This window comes from Carassius gibelio, chromosome B9 (assembly GCF_023724105.1).
Source record: "Carassius gibelio isolate Cgi1373 ecotype wild population from Czech Republic chromosome B9, carGib1.2-hapl.c, whole genome shotgun sequence".
NCBI lineage: Eukaryota > Metazoa > Chordata > Actinopteri > Cypriniformes > Cyprinidae > Carassius > Carassius gibelio.
In genome coordinates this window covers 14,822,898-14,845,183 of record NC_068404.1, presented here as the reverse complement: position 1 = coordinate 14,845,183, position 22,286 = coordinate 14,822,898, and the positions used below count along the sequence as shown (strand labels likewise).

Here is a 22,286-nt window from a genome sequence, read left to right as displayed (position 1 = left end):
TACAGTGCAAACAGTCCTGTTCTACAGATATGGTTAATTACTGTCCTGTCCCTATATAATATAATATAATATAATATAATATAATATAATATAATATAATATAATATAATATAATATAATATAATATAATATAATATAATATAATATAATATAATATAATATAATATAATATAATAATTGTCTTATAAGATTAGGTTAGTCTCAGAAATAAACATACAAACAAAAATCAATATTTAAAACGTAAAAAGTAATTTTTAGTTAACTAATTCAAATATTTTCGGTAAAAAAATATATATATCGAGAGATTCAACAAAGAGATGCACCAATCCTACTAAGAATGGAAGGTTAAGTTTAATCAAACTATTGTCGTGTATAAATTAACTCCAATTTGCCAAACAATATTTAAATTGTCAAATCAGTCTGATTAAATTCGAGGTGACACTTTAGTATAGGGAGGGACTAGTTCTCTGGCTGCTTATTGGCATGCCTATTATTAATATACTGACTGTTTATTAGCACTTATAAAGCACATATTCTGCATGATCATATTCAATACCCCTAATCGTACCCAATATCTAAACTTAACAACTACCTTACTTACTATTAATAACAGCGGTTGAATAATTAAATTGTAATAGTACAGTAGTACAGTAGTATGTTATATCAACATACTCATACCCTAGGTTTTAAAGAGACATGTTGCAGGTTGAACTAATTATACCTCCTGCTATTAGGGGCATTTAACAGTAATAATTAGTAGTCTACACACTATCTGTAAGTGATCGGGCTCATCTACTGATTAATTGGATACAAGCAGTTTGAGGTACTTTGGCCTACATGCAGCATGAGTAAATATTTATTAGCAATTTACAAGATCACCCCAGGCCTGTTCCCATTCTGTCTTATGCATATCTCCTTCCATTGGGGAAATACTGAGGTGCTGTGTTCATAATGATATCCCTGCGCTTATTACATTGAGAGCGCTGGCCTTTTGGGTCATATCTCAAGACTCTGAGAATATAAATCATTCATCGAATTAAATAAACTAGAGAGAGAGGCATATTTTTATTTTATTTTATTAATACAATAAAACAAGTATGGGATTTGTAGGTTGATTTTCTCTAAAAAGCATATAGTAGATATAGTCGGACTATCAAAATATTGACAGGGAATTTTGGAAACCTGTGTGAAAACAATCATGATTTCTGCAGTTATGATTGGTGATACTATGGGGCAACAAGAGGGCCACAAGAGGGTGCTAAGAAGTCCAATTAAAAATTTTGAAAGAAAAAGATTTATGAAAAATGATTGTGAAAAACATATAAATCACATTTAAACCTGTATCATTTGATAGTTAACTTGATACAGACAACATAATAACAATTATTTTCCAGAATATTTTTTTTATTAATATTTTGTTTTTATTATTTGTTTTGGCATTAGTAAAATTACATGGTTGAGGTCAATTATTTATTTACTCAAATAGCAAAAAAATGGTCAATAGCTAAATCTGCTGGTTTAGTGTTCATTATCAATGTTAAAAGCTTCTTAATATTTTTGTGGAAACCATTACATTTTTTTTTTCTTTTCTCAGGATTCTTTGATGAATACAATGTTTAAAAAACAGCATTGTTTTAAATATAGATATTATTGAGGTCTGTCATTTCTGCTCAATTTAATGCATCCTCAGTAAAAAGTTGAATTAAAAAATAATAATAATTTATATTAATAAAAAAAAAATAAAAAAAAATTTTTTGGGACTGACTCCAAACTTCTGAACTTTATTGTAATTTTGGGCTCTGGGCATTAAAAGGTTTGAAAACTTCTACTCCAAACTTATCTTCCGTCATTCCTGTACACAGTGTTTAAGTTCATAAAGCTGCAATTGTGCCTACACTGTTCAGCACTCTCTATTTGCTCTACACTTACTCTCTATTTACTTGCCCGTATACGGCTTAGTACATAGTTTATCGCCACTATGCAGTTCACACGGCCACTAATCTGAAAGTGTTTGTTTTTAAACTAACAGGGCTTCAGAAACCGAACAAGTCATAAAACAAAAGAGCAGGACAAATGTTGTTTTAAGCGCAAAGGTACATACATATATTTCACAAGGTACATGCCTTTCAGAAGGTAGACTGCCCAAGAGCAACACACTGGCGTCAGCTGGACGCTCGAGAGTTTGCTCTGTGCTGCTGGAGGGAGGTTACACGTGACACTAAGGCCGATCTGGTGACAGTTTCTGTCTGGACCACAGACCCTGACTTTGCCCTCTGGCCTGAGAAATTCCCCTGTTCCCCAAACAAGGAGTTTGAATGATCTCAGCACCTCCCTGTCAAAGAGCGACCCCTTTTGGCTGACAGATCTGCAAGAATGCGTCTAAGAGAGTCAATCCCAAATAGCACGACTCAACCCAAGAGTGGCGAGCGGTTTAGCCATCCGCGGCTTGAATTACAGCTAGGAGTACTGGGTCAAACTGAGCTGTAACCCATGAATGGAAATAACTTAATGTTGCTGTGGAGTACTTGAGCATATTTTGAGTATTCTGCAGTCTCACATCTCTGGGAAAGGTAATTAATCATTCCTTGTAATACATTTTAAGGTTCTAATCCCAAATATTTGTAGCAATAACACTGATTTGCTCGTATCGATTTCAGTACTTACTAATGGCTTCCACAAACAAGTCGAAAAAGCGAAAGGGAAACAGGGGCTCTGGCAGTTCACGGAAAAACATCTTTAGCGCTCCGGTGATGACATGGATGTCCTCCCATTGGCTGTCGCCCAAGTCAAGCTCCTCCTCTGGGGAAAGAGAGACACAGTCAGAGAAGCCAGCAGAGAGAATTAGAACAACAGTCGTTTGATGAGGAAATTAAAAAATGCTAATCATTATGTCAACGTTAATACGCCCCTTGAGAGCCAAACACATTCTCCTGCTTGCATTTCACTGCATATCAAACCACGGTGAAAATCCTTATCAAACAATTTGTGGCGCCTAATACAAACGAACCAATTTATACCTTTCAGCTAAGCCTTTAGAACCAAAATGATAATGTGTCATTTAGATGAACACTGATTTAGCTGGGTGGCCTGAAACCAGCCACTGATGATTGATAATGACTGAATTCAACTTACCTTGGTCCACTAGGAAGCGTAGTTTCTGGATAATGGCCAGATTGCCACTCACCCTGTATATCCCATCAGCCTCCAGGCCTGTGAGGACGGGGTAAAGACATCTGTCAGTCAGTCAGCAAGGCACTACCACAATCATAAAAAAAAAAAAAAAAAAAAAAAAGACAAAGAAGCAGCTTTTCTGAGCCATACCTCGTTTTTCTACTTCCTCCACACACAACTTCACAAATTTTGGCACTGTGGTCTTTTCTCTCTCGCACAGGGTCAGCATGTGACATCCGAACACTCGGTCTGTGAAAAAAAACATGACTTTGAGAAAAGTATAGGATTTGCTAACACTGTATTACGCAGTCCATGTCATAGGTGTTAATTTATTAATATTAAAAGTATCAATAATGATTAAAACCAATCAGTAATATATAATTAAATTCAATGATTAAATCAATATCATTAATGCAATTATTATTACTAGCAATACTAATAAAATAACGATTACCATTATTAATACGATAATAATGATAATGATAATAACTCTAAATTTAATGTTAATTTAGCATAATTAACTTGAAAATGCATCTTAAATGAGTATTAATAATATTACTAATATAATAACATTTATTAACAGTTATAACAATAATAAGTAGCATAAAGATTATTAATAGTAGAGCTGTCAGTTTAATGTGGTTATTTAGGACAGTTGATTATAAACAAATGCATTTAACTTAAAGTATCTTAAAGGAATAGTTTGAATATTGTTATCATTTAGTCATGTCATGTTGTTGTACAAGTTTCTTTCTTATGTTGAACACAGAAGAAGATGTTTTGAAGAACCAAACAGTTGTTGGTCCCCATTGACTTTAATAGTAGGGAAATAAATACATTGGGAGTCAAAGGGGACTAACAACTGTTTGATAACCAGCATTCTTCAAAATATCTTCTTTTGAATTCAACATAAGGAAGAAACTCATACAGGTTTGGAACAACATTTAGCATTTTTGGGTGAACTATCCCTTTAAATTTGTGCATTTCAGAGCATGAGACTGAAAAACCATGTTTATGTGAATTAATTATGTTAATGTTAATTATGTGGAAATAAACAAAATATTGACTTGTTGTCTTGTCACTTGTTTACCACAATACTGTCTTAAATCTGAGGGCTATTTTTCAACAAATAGCTGCAAGATATCTGTATCAATGACTCAACATATCATGTAATTAATTATTATTATTGTTTTAAATGATTGCCACTTATTATAGATAAGTGGGCTTTTAAATTACCAGCTGCTTCAAAAATATTTACAGCTTATTTAAGGACACATAATTATGAGCGCCATAATGTAACATGTGACCCAGGAATTTCACAGCTGAAATGCATAGTGGAATGTTTTGAGGCAGTCACATTTCAAAGACGGCCCACAAAAGATCAGAACGCTTCATATTGAGCGAACCTACAGTTGTCAGAGCAGAGGTGCAAGTCTCCTCATCATTTGGCTTTCTGAGTTCATATAGGACCAGGCGAGCTGTCCCAGAGGCTTCTGGAACATCAAAGATGTCCTGCTCTCATTTCGGCACCCGAGAGGAGCCGGGGGAAGTGGCGATGTGCTAAATGCATAAATGACTGCAAGCAAGCCACCTTTGCATACAAATGCACATTCAGAAGGTTTCCTAGAGAAATATCAGGCAGGAGGAGCATTTCGCAATAAATTGCTTTTGAAAAGCATTGGTACAATGTGGAACGATCCTAATTTGGAGATGGATGTTTAACGGGCTAGCTGGCCTTGGAGCTCCGCCAGCGATAGCTGTGTTAGGGGCCACCTGCGCTACTCTGTTAATCCCACACTAGTTTTATTCATTCCCTCAATATTGTCCTCTTTGATCTCCCATTTACCCCCACAGATACTACATTAAAGGCTCTTTTTTTGACACCAGAGGAAATTAAAGATATCATTACCTCCATCCAAGGGTTCCAAGTATGCTTAAAATATCCTTTAATGTTATATTTGGTGTATGCCATGAATGGAATAAATTAGTTACAGTCTTTAAGAATCGGCGTCAGGGATTGCTTGTTGAACTGTTATAATTGTGTAAAGGAAAAAGAATGTCTTCACTTATTATTATTATTTTTTTAACTGGGTCACAGTTGTGTTTAATATGGAAACGCAGAACCAAAACACACTAATGTCCTAAGATTGCTCTTTCATATGTCATCACGTAACCTGTAATTATGTAGCATGCAATTATGACTATTAACATGGGCTACAACTGGGTGAAGTTGTTAAATGAATAAAACAACTTTTTTTTTTTTATCTGGTAGTCAGCAATGAGTTTAACATTGTAAAAAGATGATTGTAGTTTGAACATTTCCCTGTAATCTTAGCATTCCCTTACTATATACGGTGAAAAGCTGTAAAATACCTAACAGTATATATCATGCTAATTAAAATATTATTGAATGTACAGTTTATGGAAACAAAAAGAAAGTCATCTAATAATTTATAATAAAAAAATAAAAAAAAAACTTTTATACCCAGAAATACCTGAAATGTGACAACACATTTTTTTTTTTTTTTTTGTAGTAGTAGTAATAGTAGTTTTCTTTTTTTTTTTTTTTTTTTACTCTTTCTTTCATATTATGTATTATCAGTTATATCTTGTGTTGGTAAATATTTGTTGCCTTAGTGTCATGTGTTATCAAGATGTTTTTTTCTACTGGTGTTTGACATGGTGCACTTTCTATATTTTATGTCATGAACTTTGAACTTTTTGTGTGTGTGTGTGTGTGTGTGTGTATATATATATATATATATATATATATATATATATATATATATATATATATATATAAATACACCTTCATGTTTGTTCTTTAAAGCTGTTTAAATTGAAAATTTAAAACTGTTTAAAGCTTTTTTTAAATGTACTTTTTACAGAACTATTTTGGAAACCACAGCTACAGCTTTTTTTGTTTTTGTTTTTGGAAATTAAAAACAGGATTTAATTTTGCAGTGTATTGTGTGGAGCGCATATAGTGAATGCATCACCTTTAATAAGGCCTTTCTCCTGTAGCGTTTTCATGGAGGGCCGTCTGGAGATGAACTTCTTCAGTCTGTTCTTAACTCCATTCTTGTCGGCGCTGTCTGAGGCGCTGTAATTCAGCTTGAACACTGTGCGGGGGATCAGAGGAGACACAGGAACAATGCTGTCACTGAACACTTGCCACATTCTTTTGAGGCTGTCTTTGTGCAATTCCTCCTCATGCAAATAAGAGTGTCTCCTTTCTCCACACTGCTCAAAAGCACATCAGAAACACTACTTCTGTTGAAATATTCTCCAGTGTACGTGAATATCTCATTCCACAGCTTTCATTTATTGATTCCAGCCAATGTTAGTGTCAATATTGCAACATCTTCACAAGTCCAGTGATTAGTATGTGACGAGCGAGAGCTCGGAGTTACTGGCCAGTATTCAGTACAGTAGTAAATGAATTCTCTTTGATACTCATTCAGGGCAGAAAATGCTGCAATTACCAATGACAGAAGCGTTTGGAGAGTGTCAAGTAGCTTGTAATTTCTAATAATGATTGACAGAGAGCAGACTGACTCAACATCTCAACGGAGTTCAGAACAGCCGTATTCTGAACTTCAGCTTCTGTTGGTCTCTGTCTCATATGTTAAATGATGTAATGAGATGTGCTAATGTGTCTGTATTTTACAGTCGTCATATTAAACGCGGATGTTCTCACTGTAACGCTGTCTCTCAGTCACCAAACTGCATGTGGTCAAGGTGCTGCTGCGCTTCCTGTTCAGAATGTGACCACAACTGCACAGACAAAATGATCTACAATGTGCTGTAAAAATGAATTGCACAAAAACATGTCCAGGTCACATTTCATCCCAAAATCAAAAGAGTAAAAACTGAAATTATATGTTACTCTTTTTGTAGATATGCGTTATAATCAAATTTTTGGACCATTGCAATATTTATATATAAAAATAATAAATAAAAAAAATACAGATTGATAACAAATTAAGTATATTTTACAGATTTTAAATTTTAGTTTTTTTTTTTTTTCATTGTTCTCATGAGAATTCATTTCAACGCATTTTTTATATGATCCTACAGTAGGGTTTATTTTTCATAACTAAAAAAAAATTATTTTTAATTACTCTAGATTTTTGCTTTTGATTTTGGGGTGAAATGTGATCTAGACAGGCTTGGTGAACAGACCAAGCGTATCATCTGTACTGCTAAACTCATGAATGTGGATATTAAGCAGTGGTGAAGCGAAGCTGCAACTCCGACACGCTCACTGTTTCTGAACTCTCTGCGTCTATTGCCAGTTATCACCTCTCTCCCCCTCTCTCTCTTTCACACACACACACACACACACACTCACACACACGTGTTACTCACTGATGGAGCGTCTGTGTTCAGATTTGGTCTCTTTCGGTTTAGGTTTGGTGGGTTCACAGGTTGGTCTGGACAAGCATTCTATGCTGTTGGACCGGTGTAGGGCCGCTCTACCACAGCTCTGGCCTCCAGCTCCACTCGACTGCACCACAACATCATATAAAAGATTCATCACTTAGATGCAGAAATAACATCCAAAAAATGCTGCTATTTGAAGTATTTATTTCAGTCTTAGATGTTTAGCTACTTATGCATTAGTGTATTTAACCATTTATTTACCTACACATGTTTTAAAAATATAGTTCTTCATATCAGTAAGGCCCACAATTAAATTCTCCAGTGAGTACATGCTAAAAAAAAAATGTATAAAAGCAATTTTGCCTTTTAGAAATTAACTTACCAGACTATCTGCTGCTTTCTTGATGGCATCATGCCATTTAGAGATGGTTGGAAAGTGATCTGCCTGCAGCAAAAACTCATGCCCATTCGAGGTGGTTATCTGTTTGCAAAAGACAGTTGAAGTGAAAGTTTAAAAGTGGAATTCAAACAAACAAAGCTAGCAAGCTAGCACATCCCCTGCCAATAAAAGACCTATGTACTGTATTAATTAACATCACAACTCTAGAACTGAATATAGCAAAATAATACAATCTTTTATGGTTTGCTTTTTCTAACTGTGAATGTAACCATATAAATGTTAGATTTATGAAGAAATTAATACTTTTATTTAGCAAGGATAAACTGGCACTGTGGCTTAGCGGTAGAGCATTGGGTTAGCAGCACAAAAGGTTGTGGGTTCAATTCCCAGGGAACACACATACTGATTATATTATATAATATTGACTTAATGCACTGTAAGTCACTTTGGATAAAAGCATCTGCTAAATGCATAAATGTAATGTAAATTGGTCAAATGTTTCTCAAGGACCAAATCAGTACATTAAAATTATTTCTGAAGGATTTGAAGACTAGAGTGGTATAATGTGTAATGTGATTGCAATCACAGGAATAAATTACATATATAGTATTATTATTATCATTATCAAATAAATGCATCCTTAGTGAGCATTAAAAAAAAAACTACCAAACCAAAAAATTTGAATGGTAGTGTATGAGTCGAAAAAAATAATAAAACAAAACACACATTTTTTTCACATTAAAAGCTAAAAATGCAAAGTCAATCATAAACATTGTGTGAAGACAGAAGATCTAAGGGATACAATTACACAAAAATACAAAAAGATGGAAAGTGAGAAATCTCCAATGCACTAAGCCTTTTGACGAGCTATTAGTTTGATACCTGACTAAACATTAGACATTTAGACTCAAGACTGCCATAACATCACATGGCACAGTCGCATAGAATAAGTGGCCTTCCCAGCAAATAAAATGCAAGCAAACACCAACGCTAAGGTCAGAGTTGTCAAAAAATGTTGCATAGAACAGATACTTGTTATTTTAAAAAGAGCTGACACCACATATTTCAAAAGCCTAAAATCATTTTAGAGAGTGGTCAGTCTCTAAAAATACCAGACTGGATCACAGAATACATTTCTCCTTCCCCCCCGTACAGTCATTTCACATAGACGTCCAAAGTTTTAGCCCGTTTAAAACAGACTTTTCTGACTTTGAGAGAGGGTGGCAGGGGGAATCAAGCAGTCTCTTTGGGGATGGAGTGAATATAGAGGGAATGGTTAGGGGCACAATTCTTGTCAGAGTGTGTTTGCGATCCCTCTATTCTTCAGAGTGGAACATCCGAGAGAGCATGTTTGTTCTGAAGCTGCTTCTTTCCTGGAGGGTGCCTGCGGACATGACAGTAATAGTTTGTATTGGGGTGGACTTGTTGGAGTCCTCGTTGGCGGTTTGAACGGGTGAAACAGATCCACTTTAATGAAGGATATTTGTGCTGCAGGTCATCAGAAACTTTGAAATGGCAGTTTCAGATCTCTTTCTGGTTTTGCTGTCGTACAATGCGTGCAATCTTGTGCAAATCAGTCCCCTTAAATGCAGAGTCAATGGTTATTTTATGCATGTTACAACTTTATTTTTTCTCATTCTTTTCGGACATTGAACATCATTGAACAACCGTATGACGTATTACCATTTGACTTTGATTCAGAAGAAAGCGTAGTGATAATGTTTCACAACCAAGCACGCGATGTATCAAATAATTCAAGTATTTCAGGATTTCAAAGCCAAACCAGCCTTAATAAATTCAACACCAAAGCTCGATCAAGTTAAACTGAAACACATTTGATGTCTTTCAAAACAGCTCATCCTGTAAATCAAGCCGTTTCAAAACCGAACGTCGCACTTGTCTTTAATTTCACGAAGATTATCTGGCTGATGAGTCATGAGTTTTGTCCATTCTGCTTCTGAAAAAATGATAATCATCTTTCCAACTACCCATTGCTATATTGACCAATACTTCCCTAGAATCAAGCTCTCATAATTTATACTGTGTTTCATCTCTGCATGGGGTGATGTCCAGAAGAGCCCATAGATGTAATGCCAATGTTACTAGTATGCACATATTTATATGGACAGTTAATGCTGTTATGGACAGCTTACACAAAAAACCTTGCACAATTTTCACTGCTTTTGTACTGGGATTTATGATTTGCATCTATCTTCTTCTAACATCTGCTAATTGTAATTTATTATGTATATGAATAGCTACATATTTATTTTTCTTTTTTAGATAAATGCAATGTCTATTCACTTTCGGCATCACTCCGTATATGACAGTGAATTTTTTACATTAAAAAACAAGTTACATATTCAACATAGTATTACATTCCTGGTAAACTTCAGTATCTCGTATTGCAGATGGATAGTCTGTTACACAATCTCTCATCAATGTTGTTATATATATATATATAAACATATAATGTTTTGAAAGAATATTATTGGTCAGGAAAAAGGCAAAGTAGCAGAGGCGCTGAATGGAAAGCAGGGACTGTTGGAAAGTTTTGTGTTGCATGAGTGGACATAAGAAAGAGTATAAGATAAAAGCACTACGCTTTTAATCACACTGTTTAATGAGGAGGAATTTGAATATCTGGGCTCTCACTTTGACTCTTCATTAATGTTTAATTAGGCAGAGCGCTACAAAAACCCGAATGCCATTTGTGACTTAACATTTGTGTTTTGCTGTTAAATTAAACATTAATTTGAAAGCTACATAAAGACACAACTCAACTTTGAAGCGCTTTAGATAGGAGGGTTAATTATCTCCAATTTTCCACAACTCCTGAGATGGGTCTGGCTAAGAGAGCTATCGGCTTCCCAGCGAAAAACAAAAGCTAAAATCAGAGGAAATGGAGGAAGATGCACTGCGTTTCCCTGATGCTTTCTCCTGCACACTGTTTAATTCAATGCTTCAGACTGCACAGGCCAGATTAAAAATATTAATAATAACAATGACAGAAACAAAATCTTTGTAAAATGTTTCACGAGCGGGAAATACTGTTTCTGTAACATACATTCACCGGATTGCGATTTTAAATGAGCAAGCTATTCTCGTAAAGGATTCAACCATCAGTGGATTTGATAAAAATTGTGAGTTGTAACATGCAAATACAAAAACTTCCACAAATGAACAGCTGAACTAAAAGTTAAAGTTAGAAATAGCACAATAATGAATCAGAACATGGAAGCAAGCAGGGCTAGTTGTCACACAAGGACTTTGAATGTGTTCTCTCTAGCAATGGTTTTTTATGTTGGTTAAACGAGCGTTTCTTAAATTGAAAAACCAAAAGTGAGTTCTTTATTTTTTCCTGAGTAAGAACTATTTGTCCTGAGACACTGTAAATCGTATGCTCTTGCTAAGAAAGAGTGATTTTGCTGCTCTAATCTCTTTTGTAATCTGCTGTCTGAATCTTAAATCCTTCCATTCGCCCCATGATTATTACTGAATATAAAGTATATTGTTTTGTTATGAATACTGAAATTAATGCTCAATACAATATAAGCAGCTTTGAGGGCAAGCAAATACCTTTCCCTCAACTCTCTTCCAAAGTGGTCTTAAGAAAAAGATTGCATGATCGCAAGCTTAAAGATACAGTAATATATTTCATATCTGCAGTAATATATTTTGTCTCTTGGAAACATTTTATCTTGTCATACATTTTTATACAAAAAATGACATTTATGTCTTCCGTCTATTGTTTTACCATTGTCTCAGGTAATATATATATATATATATATATATATATAAATTAAAAAATGACCACATTTTAAAATCTTTGATAATTCTTAAACGTCTTGAACTGACTTTTTTCAAATGAAGTTGTAATTTTGTCAAAATTAGGCAAAAATTGCAAAAATATTGTTTAACTTTATGTATTTAGGGTACATAAAATGCTATCTGCAATTAATTTTAGTAAAGATCATTACACACTGAATCCAAAATTCTGGACCAAAATTTTTGCATGGTAAAAACTAAATGCGACCTGATGTTGTGTCAATCACGTTTACACACTGCCTTTAAAACTTATATCCGTCAATAAAAAAAAAAAAATTCTAATCAGGTAAGATTTTCTACGTTTTCGTATCCGTAACAAGCATTTTAATAGGAAAGGATGACTAATATGAAAAAGAAAAAGTTTGTAGTAAGTAGTAAGTGTTTTTATTTTCTTTTTTTAAAGGACAAAAACAATTGTTTTTGAGATGTGGTTGGATGTTTTGAAATAAATACATACATATATAGTGAGAGAGTGAAAAGTGTTTTAAACAAGTGGATGTGACTCGAAAATTTATTGAAAAATTCATTCATATCTCTTTACATGTCACTCATCTGGAGACAAAGAAACAATTTTAAACCTTTCAACCTTTAAAGTACTTTTCAAAGACTGATCCTTCCAAGTGTATCGTCCTAACATTGCTCACAAATCGTTAAATACGCTACGCCTTTAGCCTGCAATGTCATTCGGATCAAATATATTTTGACAGAAATACCAACAAAGTCCAGCATTGAGTGTCCCACTACTGTGACGGTCAGGTTAAGGCTGTTTACATGTACCACAATGAGTGACAATCTAAACAACATCCTGTAATTAGACCATACACCACTTCATTAGCTCGATTCTGTAAAGCGTCCTTTCAAGAGCACGATATAGTGGTCCTTCTAGGCAAGCCATTCGAAGCGTCAGATCTCTCCTGCTCACTGAAGGCCTGTCAGTCTGTCATAATCTGCAGTAAACATGCCCGAAAGGTGCCGCTTACACGAGACACACGGTCTGACAGTGTCTGGCCAAAGATCTTCACTTCCATGGACAGTTCAGGAGATGGCGTATGGACACGAACCACATGCTGCTTATCAAACATCGCAATAGCCTCCGCTGGCCTCATTCTAAATGGTACAAATTGGTTCATAATTGCTACTTATTCTCTGCCCAGTTTTTGAGGAAGGATTCATTTGTTCATTTATTTGAACCCTGTCTGACTTTAGTCAAGGATTCTCCTTTAACTCTTGTTCAAGTTACACTGCATGCTTTAAAACCATAATATTATCAAATAATAGTTGTTGTAGTTTAAGATACACACAAAGGAAAAATGTCAATCTACAGGTGAAAGGGCAATGCAAGGGTTTGAGTTTTAGCTCTGCTGTCTCTCCAGCTTGACACCACATGTCGGCATATGATATTTCAATCAACATCAGATGTTTCCTCTTGATACTCAAACACTCATGCCAGGCACCTATTGTCAATAATACGAGACAGTTGTTAGGTCTTAGTTCACTCGCTTTTGTGTAACAGGATTGCTGGATTTGATAGTCTTTTTCACGCAGGTGACGCAAACCCAGGACACGATGAGACTTGGATTTCCATCGTCTGAATTTTTTCATGAAAACTGATAGGCTGTTCGGGAAAGTTCTTTGGTTTTCAGGATGCATGTTTTGGAAGATAATAGTTTTCTGTGGGTTGAAAAATAATCTATATTTGATGTTTTTTTTTTGTTTTTCTTTTTTTACACAGGTAAGATTTCTGTCATTGTTTACTCTCTCTCTCTTTATAGTTCAAAACCTTTGTAACTTTCTTTCAGCTGCAAAAGTGTTTATATTGTTAAAAAAAATCTGCAATTTAAATAAAACAAAATATAAATAATAGAGGAAAAAATATGCTCAGAAAAATAATAATAATAAAAATAAAATAAATTTATTAAAGCTCAACTGACATATATTTAAAAAAAAAAAACAATAAGTAATAAAAATGACAGGGCCATTCTGAAAATTAAACCTGAAAATATACAAATAAAATAAAATATAAAAATATACTATAATAGTATAAAACTAAAATTACACTTTGAAATAAAAGTAAGTAAATTATGGCAGAATTCACAATTCCTATATATGGAATTGACTATACAAATGATCAAATTAAACATGCAGGATCAAGGATCATGATTTTAGTTCTGTGTTAAGTTTGATGTGATTTGCACAAATGTGTATAAGTGCATACATGCTAGAATCAGTTGTTTCAGTGCTCTTTCTTTTAAAGAAACGTGGTGTTCTCAGCAGCTCTAGAGTTTCATCTGTGTAGGAAAACAGATTTAGTTTTGTGGGAGCTTTGAAAGTGATAAATGCATATGGCTCCCTGGGTCCATAACCCTTTTAAATGAACCAGAAAGGCTGTGTGAGTCAAACCACTGAACAACAGCGTTATGAGAATATCTAGTGAAGGAGATTCTTAGTTCAAGAAGAGGAAAAGTGCATCAGGATTCTTACTCAGTACTTGACATAAATGGTATGTGCTTTGCCACACATCACAGAAGAGTGAACGATTTATATTTCATTGATCAAAAGTGACAGTGAAGACATTTATAATGCTTCAAAAGTCTTCTGTTTTTTTTTTTTTTTTAAAGTGAAACTATAATATTTAGCAGAGAATCAAATGAATGACGCCTTGGTGAAACATTAAAAAATTAAAATAAAAACTTTAGAGACTCCAAACTTTTGAACAGCAGCTCATGTCTTAAGCAGAAGTTATATACTAGCCATTTGCACACTTGTGCACAATTTCCATATTTTGGCCATTTTAAATGTTAATTTGCAGACATGCTAAATACAGCACCTCCAACGTTGTGATTGCGATTCAAGGCTGCTAAGTTTCAACTGATAAATGCTGTAATCCTGGTATTAGTAGAGATATAAGCATCTGCACCAGCATTTAAGGTTAATATCGGCAGTGACAGAAGCACAAAAAGGAATGAAAGTCAACTCCAGCTGCTTAAGACGATGATCAAAACCTCCAATGAAAGAACGTGAACTTCCTTAATCACAACTATCCCTCATCTGACACCAGTGTTTTGTCTTGCCCTAAGCCGAGCAGATCTTCGAGACCCCGACTGAATGCCTCACAGATTGCAAATCTAACTCTCCACGCTGCTGAATTAACCAGCCTCCACACTAATTTCTAATCCTGGTTGAGGTTGATTGACAGCGGTGGTGGACTACGAAATGGCTTGGTACCGTCATTACAAGCACTTTTTCTGTGTGAGAGTTTGGGATTATTTAAGATTACGGTTTAATGCCTTTTTAATCTCTCCTGAAAAAAAAAAAAAAAAAAAAAAGATTTCTGGGCAAAATACTGGACAGCAAGTACAGTGGCAGCGATAAGATATTATAAGTGCGCGACGAGATCGTGATGAAATCGGCTTTTTATCCTCGCTTTGCTCTCATTATGTGAGCTAACTCTGCTATCAGTTTATTGATAAGCGTTTGGAGCACCCAAAACAGCAGCCCGAAAGATTATCTCGCTTTACATAAATCCTAATGAAAAGTCTTCACAACAACAATGACTGGACAGAAATGACAGGAAATGCTTTTGGGTGTTAAAGAACTCCGAACCCTGAAAGATCCATCCAGTCACTGTGTGCAGATAAAAGACTGCGTATATTTTCTCTTGAAGGTTTTTGAGAGGTATGACATTAGCTCCGACAGTTCTTGCGCCGCTGGCCTAGTGAAAGCCCTAGATGCTGTTTCAATCCCTTGAGACTTCATACATGTATTGTGCAACTTGGTTAAGCTGTTATCTTACAAAGTTTGAGTTGTGGGATAGATTATAATAGATGAAGAAGGAAGCCCTAGTTGTTATTTGCACTTCTGTCAAATCATCACTATCAAGATTTAGACAGTCTACATTATGTACTAAGATTCAAGTGCAATCATTTGCATTTGCATAGCCTTTCCTGTTTTAATGGATGATAAACAGATTAACTTTCGCGTCCCCCTGTCCTACCTGAATCACGTTTTTTCGGCTGGATTTCTCTGTTGTCCACTCGATTACAGCCCCACACAGATCCACACCATCTGGTTTACCACCTGGTTTCTGTGAAGAAAGTACAATTATTTGAACACGTTTGCCAAAACACTAAATAGAAACACCACGTTTCTTGTGTCTCTTACGTGACTCTGTGAAATAACACACAACTGACGAGCACAATGTTTTGATACAGGACAGATCTCCTATAATAATAGATCACATTTGTCAGGAGATTTTCACATTTAGATTCAAAAAGCTTTGCATGCGAGCGGCAGAAATGAAAAGGCTCCACGTCAGTCAAGGGGCTTTTCATACAGTCCTACAGTTTTAATGAGGTGGCAAAAATACTTATCTTCATCCTGTATCGCCCACAGAAATGGCAGAGGGCTCGGGGGCTTTATGGCCACTTGACCATGAGTGATGTTGAAACTAATATGAGTTGACCCCATCGATGACCTCGACATACCATCTACAAGCATGGCAAGCCTGTGAAGGTAGCAAACCTCTTCTCATCTGAACCTCCTGTCTCTATCATGGCCACATGCTGCTCAAATCGGCAGAATAATAATACGGCTGGAGAGTCCCGTGCATGACGGGTAAATATGTCTTTTTTCAGCAGTGTTTTAAATAGTCGGGATCAAAGGCGAAGTTAAGAAGTGAGAGAAATATGGAAATCATTATGCTTCCCCGCCCAGTCGCTAACCGTTATGCTGCTTAATGCACATCTGTGGCTATTCATTAAATTCTGCTGTTTATGTTTCAGTTTCATGATATTACACATTACATATTTATTTTGTTATAAAGGTAGGATTTATCCGGTTTACTGTATGTTTTTTTATTATTTTTTTTTTACCTAAATACATGTGCAGCAGCCACTTATTTTTTGTTGGTGTGTGTAAATATGTGTTGTGGTCTTACCAAATTTGCCACCGCTTCTTGTTTGCTCTCTTTATAGAACAATAGTTGATTGGAGCAAAGAACAACCCAGGTTGAGGTCCAGTTTTTCCTGTGAAAATAAGCTTTAAAATCTCAGTTTTGTAGACAAAGAGACAGACAGAGAAAAAGTGACAGACAGAGAAAAAGTGACAGACAGACAGACAGACAGACAGACAGATAGATAGATAGATAGATAGATAGATAGACAAACCGTAATTTCTTTCCTCCTTCAGCAATTTTGGCTTTGTTCAAATATTCTCCTTTTAAAATAGTCTGTAAACAGTACACAAACACAAAAATAATTAATCTTCCAGAATTTAAAAACTACAGTAGAAAAAAAAAAAAAGTTTGGAAACAGTCTGGTTGGCTGCTGCATTTTCATTTATTTTGCTGGTTAATTTACTGACTAAAAAATAAATAAATAAATAAATAAATAAATAAGAAGGCGTTTTGAAACCAGCCTTTAAATTTATTGTGTAATGAAATACTGAACTCTGTTTACACAGCTCATATTTCCGTTCTTCAAAATAATGATTATATTCTGCACTATTGTGAGCGTAAATCAGTCAGTGCAGGCTCTTCTCGATGACACATGTAAAAAGCCAGTTGTGGTAATGGAGGAGGTACGACAGATCATACCTGCAGCCCAACAGAACCATCAACGTTATGCTGAGACTGGTTCCTCCGGTGACGGCTGATCTGAACAAAGAGCATGTGTTGCTAAATGAATATCTCTCTTGCCTGTTTGAAATTATGGACTAAGTTATGACCACAATTTTTGGTATTATAATTCATCTAATATATAATGTAATATTTCATGTATTTATTTATTTATGTATATATTTTTGGAGAACTTTTGTTTTATCAGGTTACTTGATTTCTCTTACAATTGATACAGTTGATGGCTTGTTTTGTTTAAACTGTAATTTACATGCATGTTTACAAGATTTACATATTTGTAAGTAATCTAATATTTAATTGAATTCCATGTATATTTTATATTCCATTTTATTTGTGATTATAATAAAAATGTGCTTCTTTTTTATTATTATTCGTAGGTATCATAAAAAAAATAGACTATGACACAAAATGATTACAAAAGTAACAAGCAACACAGATGCAGTGCATTTTTTGGGTTGGTGAAAATGGCTCCATGTCCGCAGTGCTGGCCTGCCCTCTGCTGTTCTGTGTCTGTGTTTCTAAAAACAGCCATTGCAACAGGAAACTGCAAACAAGGTGTTGCATGTAATGCAGTTTCCCACACTCGTGCTGCATTAATTTCCAGAAATATCATGTAATTGGTCCTGGACCGTGTGAATGCACTCATGCTCACAGGTTTCTGTAGTGTGTCAGGTTCTGGTAGGACCATAGACTTTGTCTGGCTGAGTCTCTCTCCAGTGCTGCTTTGAGAGTTCTTGATCCTCAGCTGAACGGCTCCAGGAAGCACCATTGCTGGCTGCTTCTGCATCGCTGTGATACTGAGCAAAAATAATAGCATTAATACAAAATCTGTCATTTTTATTGGCTTAAAATATAAACTATGCTTGAGTCAGACACACAAAATAGTAAAAGCATTCAATAAATAATTGTAGAAAATTACATTACAACAAATAGAAGCATGTGACAACTTGCTCCAACTCAGTATTTATTAAAAATATCCCAACCTCTTGAAAAAAAAAAAAAAAAAAAGTTTGCCTTAATTTTATACTTTGAACTTAATTTTATATTTGACACTTTTTGGAACATATTCCAGTGTGATCCTGTTTTCACTTGTTTAAAAGGCAGCTCATTTTAACTTTGAGAGCAGAATATAATTTTGAACAAGGAGTTCACATTTGTGTAACCAAACTTTTGTCTGAAAACCTTATAGATGTTGAGATTTATCCGGGCAGAAATGTAATATATGACATATATTGCCAATATATGTTACCTTTAAATGAATATATGATTTGCAAATAGTGATATATAGACTGCATATATATATATATATATATATATATATATATATATATATATATATATATATATATATATATATATATATATATATATATATATATATATATTATATTGCCTATCATTTATATTCCCTTATATAATATTAACATATATAAATGAGTTTATACATGACTAATATGCCCAGAAATGTATTACACATTTAAAAAAACATATAGGCTACGAATTTATATGGACTAGACATATAGATTTATATATTAAATTGTTCTAAAATTTCTATGTTTCATGTATATTTTTACTCCACATGAGAATATATTACATGTGCGTATGAACAGGCCTAGTGACAACTTCCCTGTGTGACAACTAGCCCCGGCCTGAACTAGCACTGGTTTTGTAGTAGCATATGCCTCTGTAAAGTTCTTTAAAATGTATCTTGTTCACAAAAGTTTGTCACTGGAGACATCAAACTAGAATTGCAGGCAATTCCACTGCAGTTCAGTCACACTGATAAAATCATTGCATTTTTTTCAATATATCAAAATGCAACTGGTACAACTGGTACAATAACAATTTCAGCTTTTATAAAATGTTTACATATAGTGATATATAGACTACATTCAGTTGTTTCGATATTATGTCAATATTTATTTTGCTGTCACACTTTTCTTTTATTACAGCATCTGAGCTATATCACATTTTAGCATTGATGCACATATACATATCCACACACACACATACACACACTCTTAAATAAAAGGTTTTCATATTTGGATAATTTGACTTCACTTGTCAAATGGTTTACTTCAAAATAAACAGCCGACTCTTGCAAAACTCCACAGTGCATTTCACACTAACAGCCTTTTTTTTTTCTTCATTATTGTAGCAGGTTTTAGACGGTGACAATTCTGTCAACCGCTAGTCTACTTTCTTTTTGTTTTTGTCACTTTCTTTAAGATGAACTATAATTAGTAAACTTGCCATGATCACAGTGTACAGACACAAAGATCATTTACAGAATGATGCGGAAATCACATTTTATTACATTAATCGTAAACTAATAACTAATTATCATTATTATTCCTAATTATATTGAAATAATTATTTTTGATTTGATTTGATTACTATTATTTGTTCATCTGTGGCAATACAAAGACTCTGATTGTGTGTGTATGATTATGTTTATATTTAAAATGTTTCTGTAGTTGATAAACCATGAAATCCACTGTTGCTATGATAGCACATGCATGGCAGGAAATAAATAAATCTTCAAAAGACAGAACAACGGAAACAGTGCCACTTTCAGCCGTGCATGACGTGTTGGTTTTTTACACAATGGTTTTAACAGTGGGCAACAGTCTGCAGTCTCCTCTGTATAAGGGAATTCATTTCCAATAAAAGTTATAAATACATATGAAATATATTATATCATATATCAAGATAATATATATTATTATATCATAAAATGGCATATGCATGCATTTAAATATATATATATATACATACAAATTTGCTATATATATATATATATATGCATGTAAAATAAGACATATCTGTCCCTCTACATATCTTTTTATTATTATTATTATTATTATTTTACCTGATATCCAGTAAAGATGTAAATAAATAAAGAAATAAATAAAGATCTAACTTAGAAACGTGCAGAGAAACTGTAAGCAACCATCAGTAATCCTTCAGTAACCAGCTGCCACCCACAAAACATTTCTTTTGTCGCATCATCTCTGTTCATTTCATGTATTCTGTCATTACCCGCTGCTGCTGAAAACAAAAAATGAATTAAGTGGAAACTCGTACCTGGTTCTCGGTTGTAATCCAAAAAAACTGCTCAAAACCTTTTTCAGCAAAGACAGAGAGAGAAAGTGTCGTTTGGAGGAAGTGTACCAAGTCACATGGGACACCCAAACTGTGCAAGCATAAGTGCATACATGGGGCTTCTGCTATTACACTCTTCACTTCCTGAGGCCTGTCATAACAGTTTCGATCAAGATGGCCGCTGTGGAACAGATGAAAGGAGATCAGTGCCATCTCAGCCTGAGACATCCCCACATATGAGGGTATAAATGAGTGACTCTTATTTCAGAAAAGATCGGTTAAATTAGGCCTGGACTTGGGACCAAATAACTTGGATTCCATGTCTATAATAAGGCTGAGGGAAGTGATTTCTATAAGATTTACATAATGCATAATATTCTCAGGTACCACAGGTTACTGTGATAACTGCCCACATTATATTGTTCTCCTAAAACTACAGCAAATTTCAAATGTAATAATGATGATTTTTTTATGCTTTCTTTTTTATTATTTTTTATATCTTACCAGTTCACATGCAACTATTTCGGTTTCATCTGTCTGAGGATGTATATTTAAATATACATTTGGTGCACCATAACCCTATTTGGCTCAGTTCATACAGGAAACAGTATAATAGCATGCGGTTTGAAGCCTCTCTCCCCTCTTAGCCTTTTTAATTTTGCACTAAACTAAAATGAGGGATGCAAAATATATCTAGGGGCTAGAAGAAGAAGAAGATGAAGAAAACTTTATTGGTATTTAATACATTATTTTATTATCTATTTAAAAAATGTAATATTTTGTATATTCTAACAGAAAAAAATATATATTTAATAGTAACTTATAAGTCAAATACGTTTATTAATAATTTAATTAAAAGGGTTACAATCAAACAATAATGGTCTGATGAGGTTGTTTGTATAATGAGTACACAGCAAAGTTAAGCCACTAGATGGTGACCTTCATTTTAAAGCAAAAACCAAGTATTTTGCTATGTAAATTACATAACCGAATATAACCGAATTCGACCTTTTCGACAACAACTCGTGATTTTTCTGAATTTCTGCACCCATAACATATACAACCAATAAAATGAATAAAACCAATACACGTGGCGTACTGGCTTCGGCCACTAGATGGAGACAAACACTCACTCACAACATGAGAATCTCCTGCGTGCCACTGTTTAGATCTTTTTATTGGTTAGTTTTAATATTTTATTTTATTATTTTTATATTACATGTTTATAAATCAATCCACAATAAACGAAAACAGATCGGATCAGAGCATGTTCAGACAATTGCCCTTCTTGGCTATATGATAGCCATTATGTCTTAAAGTATCAAGGAAAATTTGACTCCTTGTGACAGAATTTCAGGGTGAAATACGATCCAGACAATCTTTGTCAGATTCACTCATGCAGGTATTGCAGTAAGGCTTTTTGGATTTTAAAGCAGCTTAAACAGGTAATATGATACTATAAACTTAGTGCAGTACTATAGTATTGATCAGTTCAATAAATAGCACAAAATAACACGTAAACCAAATTAAATACTAATTTATTTAAAAAAGGCTGACAGCCTTCGTTAAATGGGGGGGGGGGGGGGGGGTTGGTTCTCTCAGTATTGTTAATAATAATTTGTCATTCATATAATGTATTTTAAAATACATACATTTCATGCACACAAAATAAAAATAAAAAAAACTTTGTGATACTTTAATTTTTTTTTCTTTGATAATTAATAATGAGTAACAATTTATTCGCAGCCCTCTGGCTTATGG

The 22,286-nt window shown here is 34.3% G+C and overlaps 1 protein-coding gene across 2 annotated transcripts in view; it reads right to left on the bottom strand.

Annotated features, from left to right (window-relative positions):
* Nucleotides 1-20,661, bottom strand: part of arhgap15 (Rho GTPase activating protein 15) — a 33,318-nt gene extending 12,657 nt beyond the window's left edge. The window contains exons 1-12 of one of the 2 annotated variants that reach the window (XM_052566172.1): nucleotides 20,508-20,661; nucleotides 18,073-18,217; nucleotides 17,379-17,438; nucleotides 16,951-17,012; nucleotides 16,722-16,809; nucleotides 15,780-15,869; nucleotides 7,940-8,038; nucleotides 7,543-7,681; nucleotides 6,171-6,293; nucleotides 3,322-3,420; nucleotides 3,133-3,210; nucleotides 2,665-2,799 (exon numbers count right to left, since the gene is read on the bottom strand). In XM_052566172.1, coding sequence (XP_052422132.1) covers nucleotides 2,665-2,799; nucleotides 3,133-3,210; nucleotides 3,322-3,420; nucleotides 6,171-6,293; nucleotides 7,543-7,681; nucleotides 7,940-8,038; nucleotides 15,780-15,869; nucleotides 16,722-16,809; nucleotides 16,951-17,012; nucleotides 17,379-17,438; nucleotides 18,073-18,207 — 1,108 coding nt within the window. In that variant the 5' untranslated portion in view covers nucleotides 18,208-18,217; nucleotides 20,508-20,661. The remainder of the gene's footprint in view (nucleotides 1-2,664; nucleotides 2,800-3,132; nucleotides 3,211-3,321; nucleotides 3,421-6,170; nucleotides 6,294-7,542; nucleotides 7,682-7,939; nucleotides 8,039-15,779; nucleotides 15,870-16,721; nucleotides 16,810-16,950; nucleotides 17,013-17,378; nucleotides 17,439-18,072; nucleotides 18,218-20,507) is intronic. The other variant, XM_052566173.1, reaches the window with a different exon arrangement.
* Nucleotides 20,662-22,286: the final 1,625 nt, after the last annotated feature.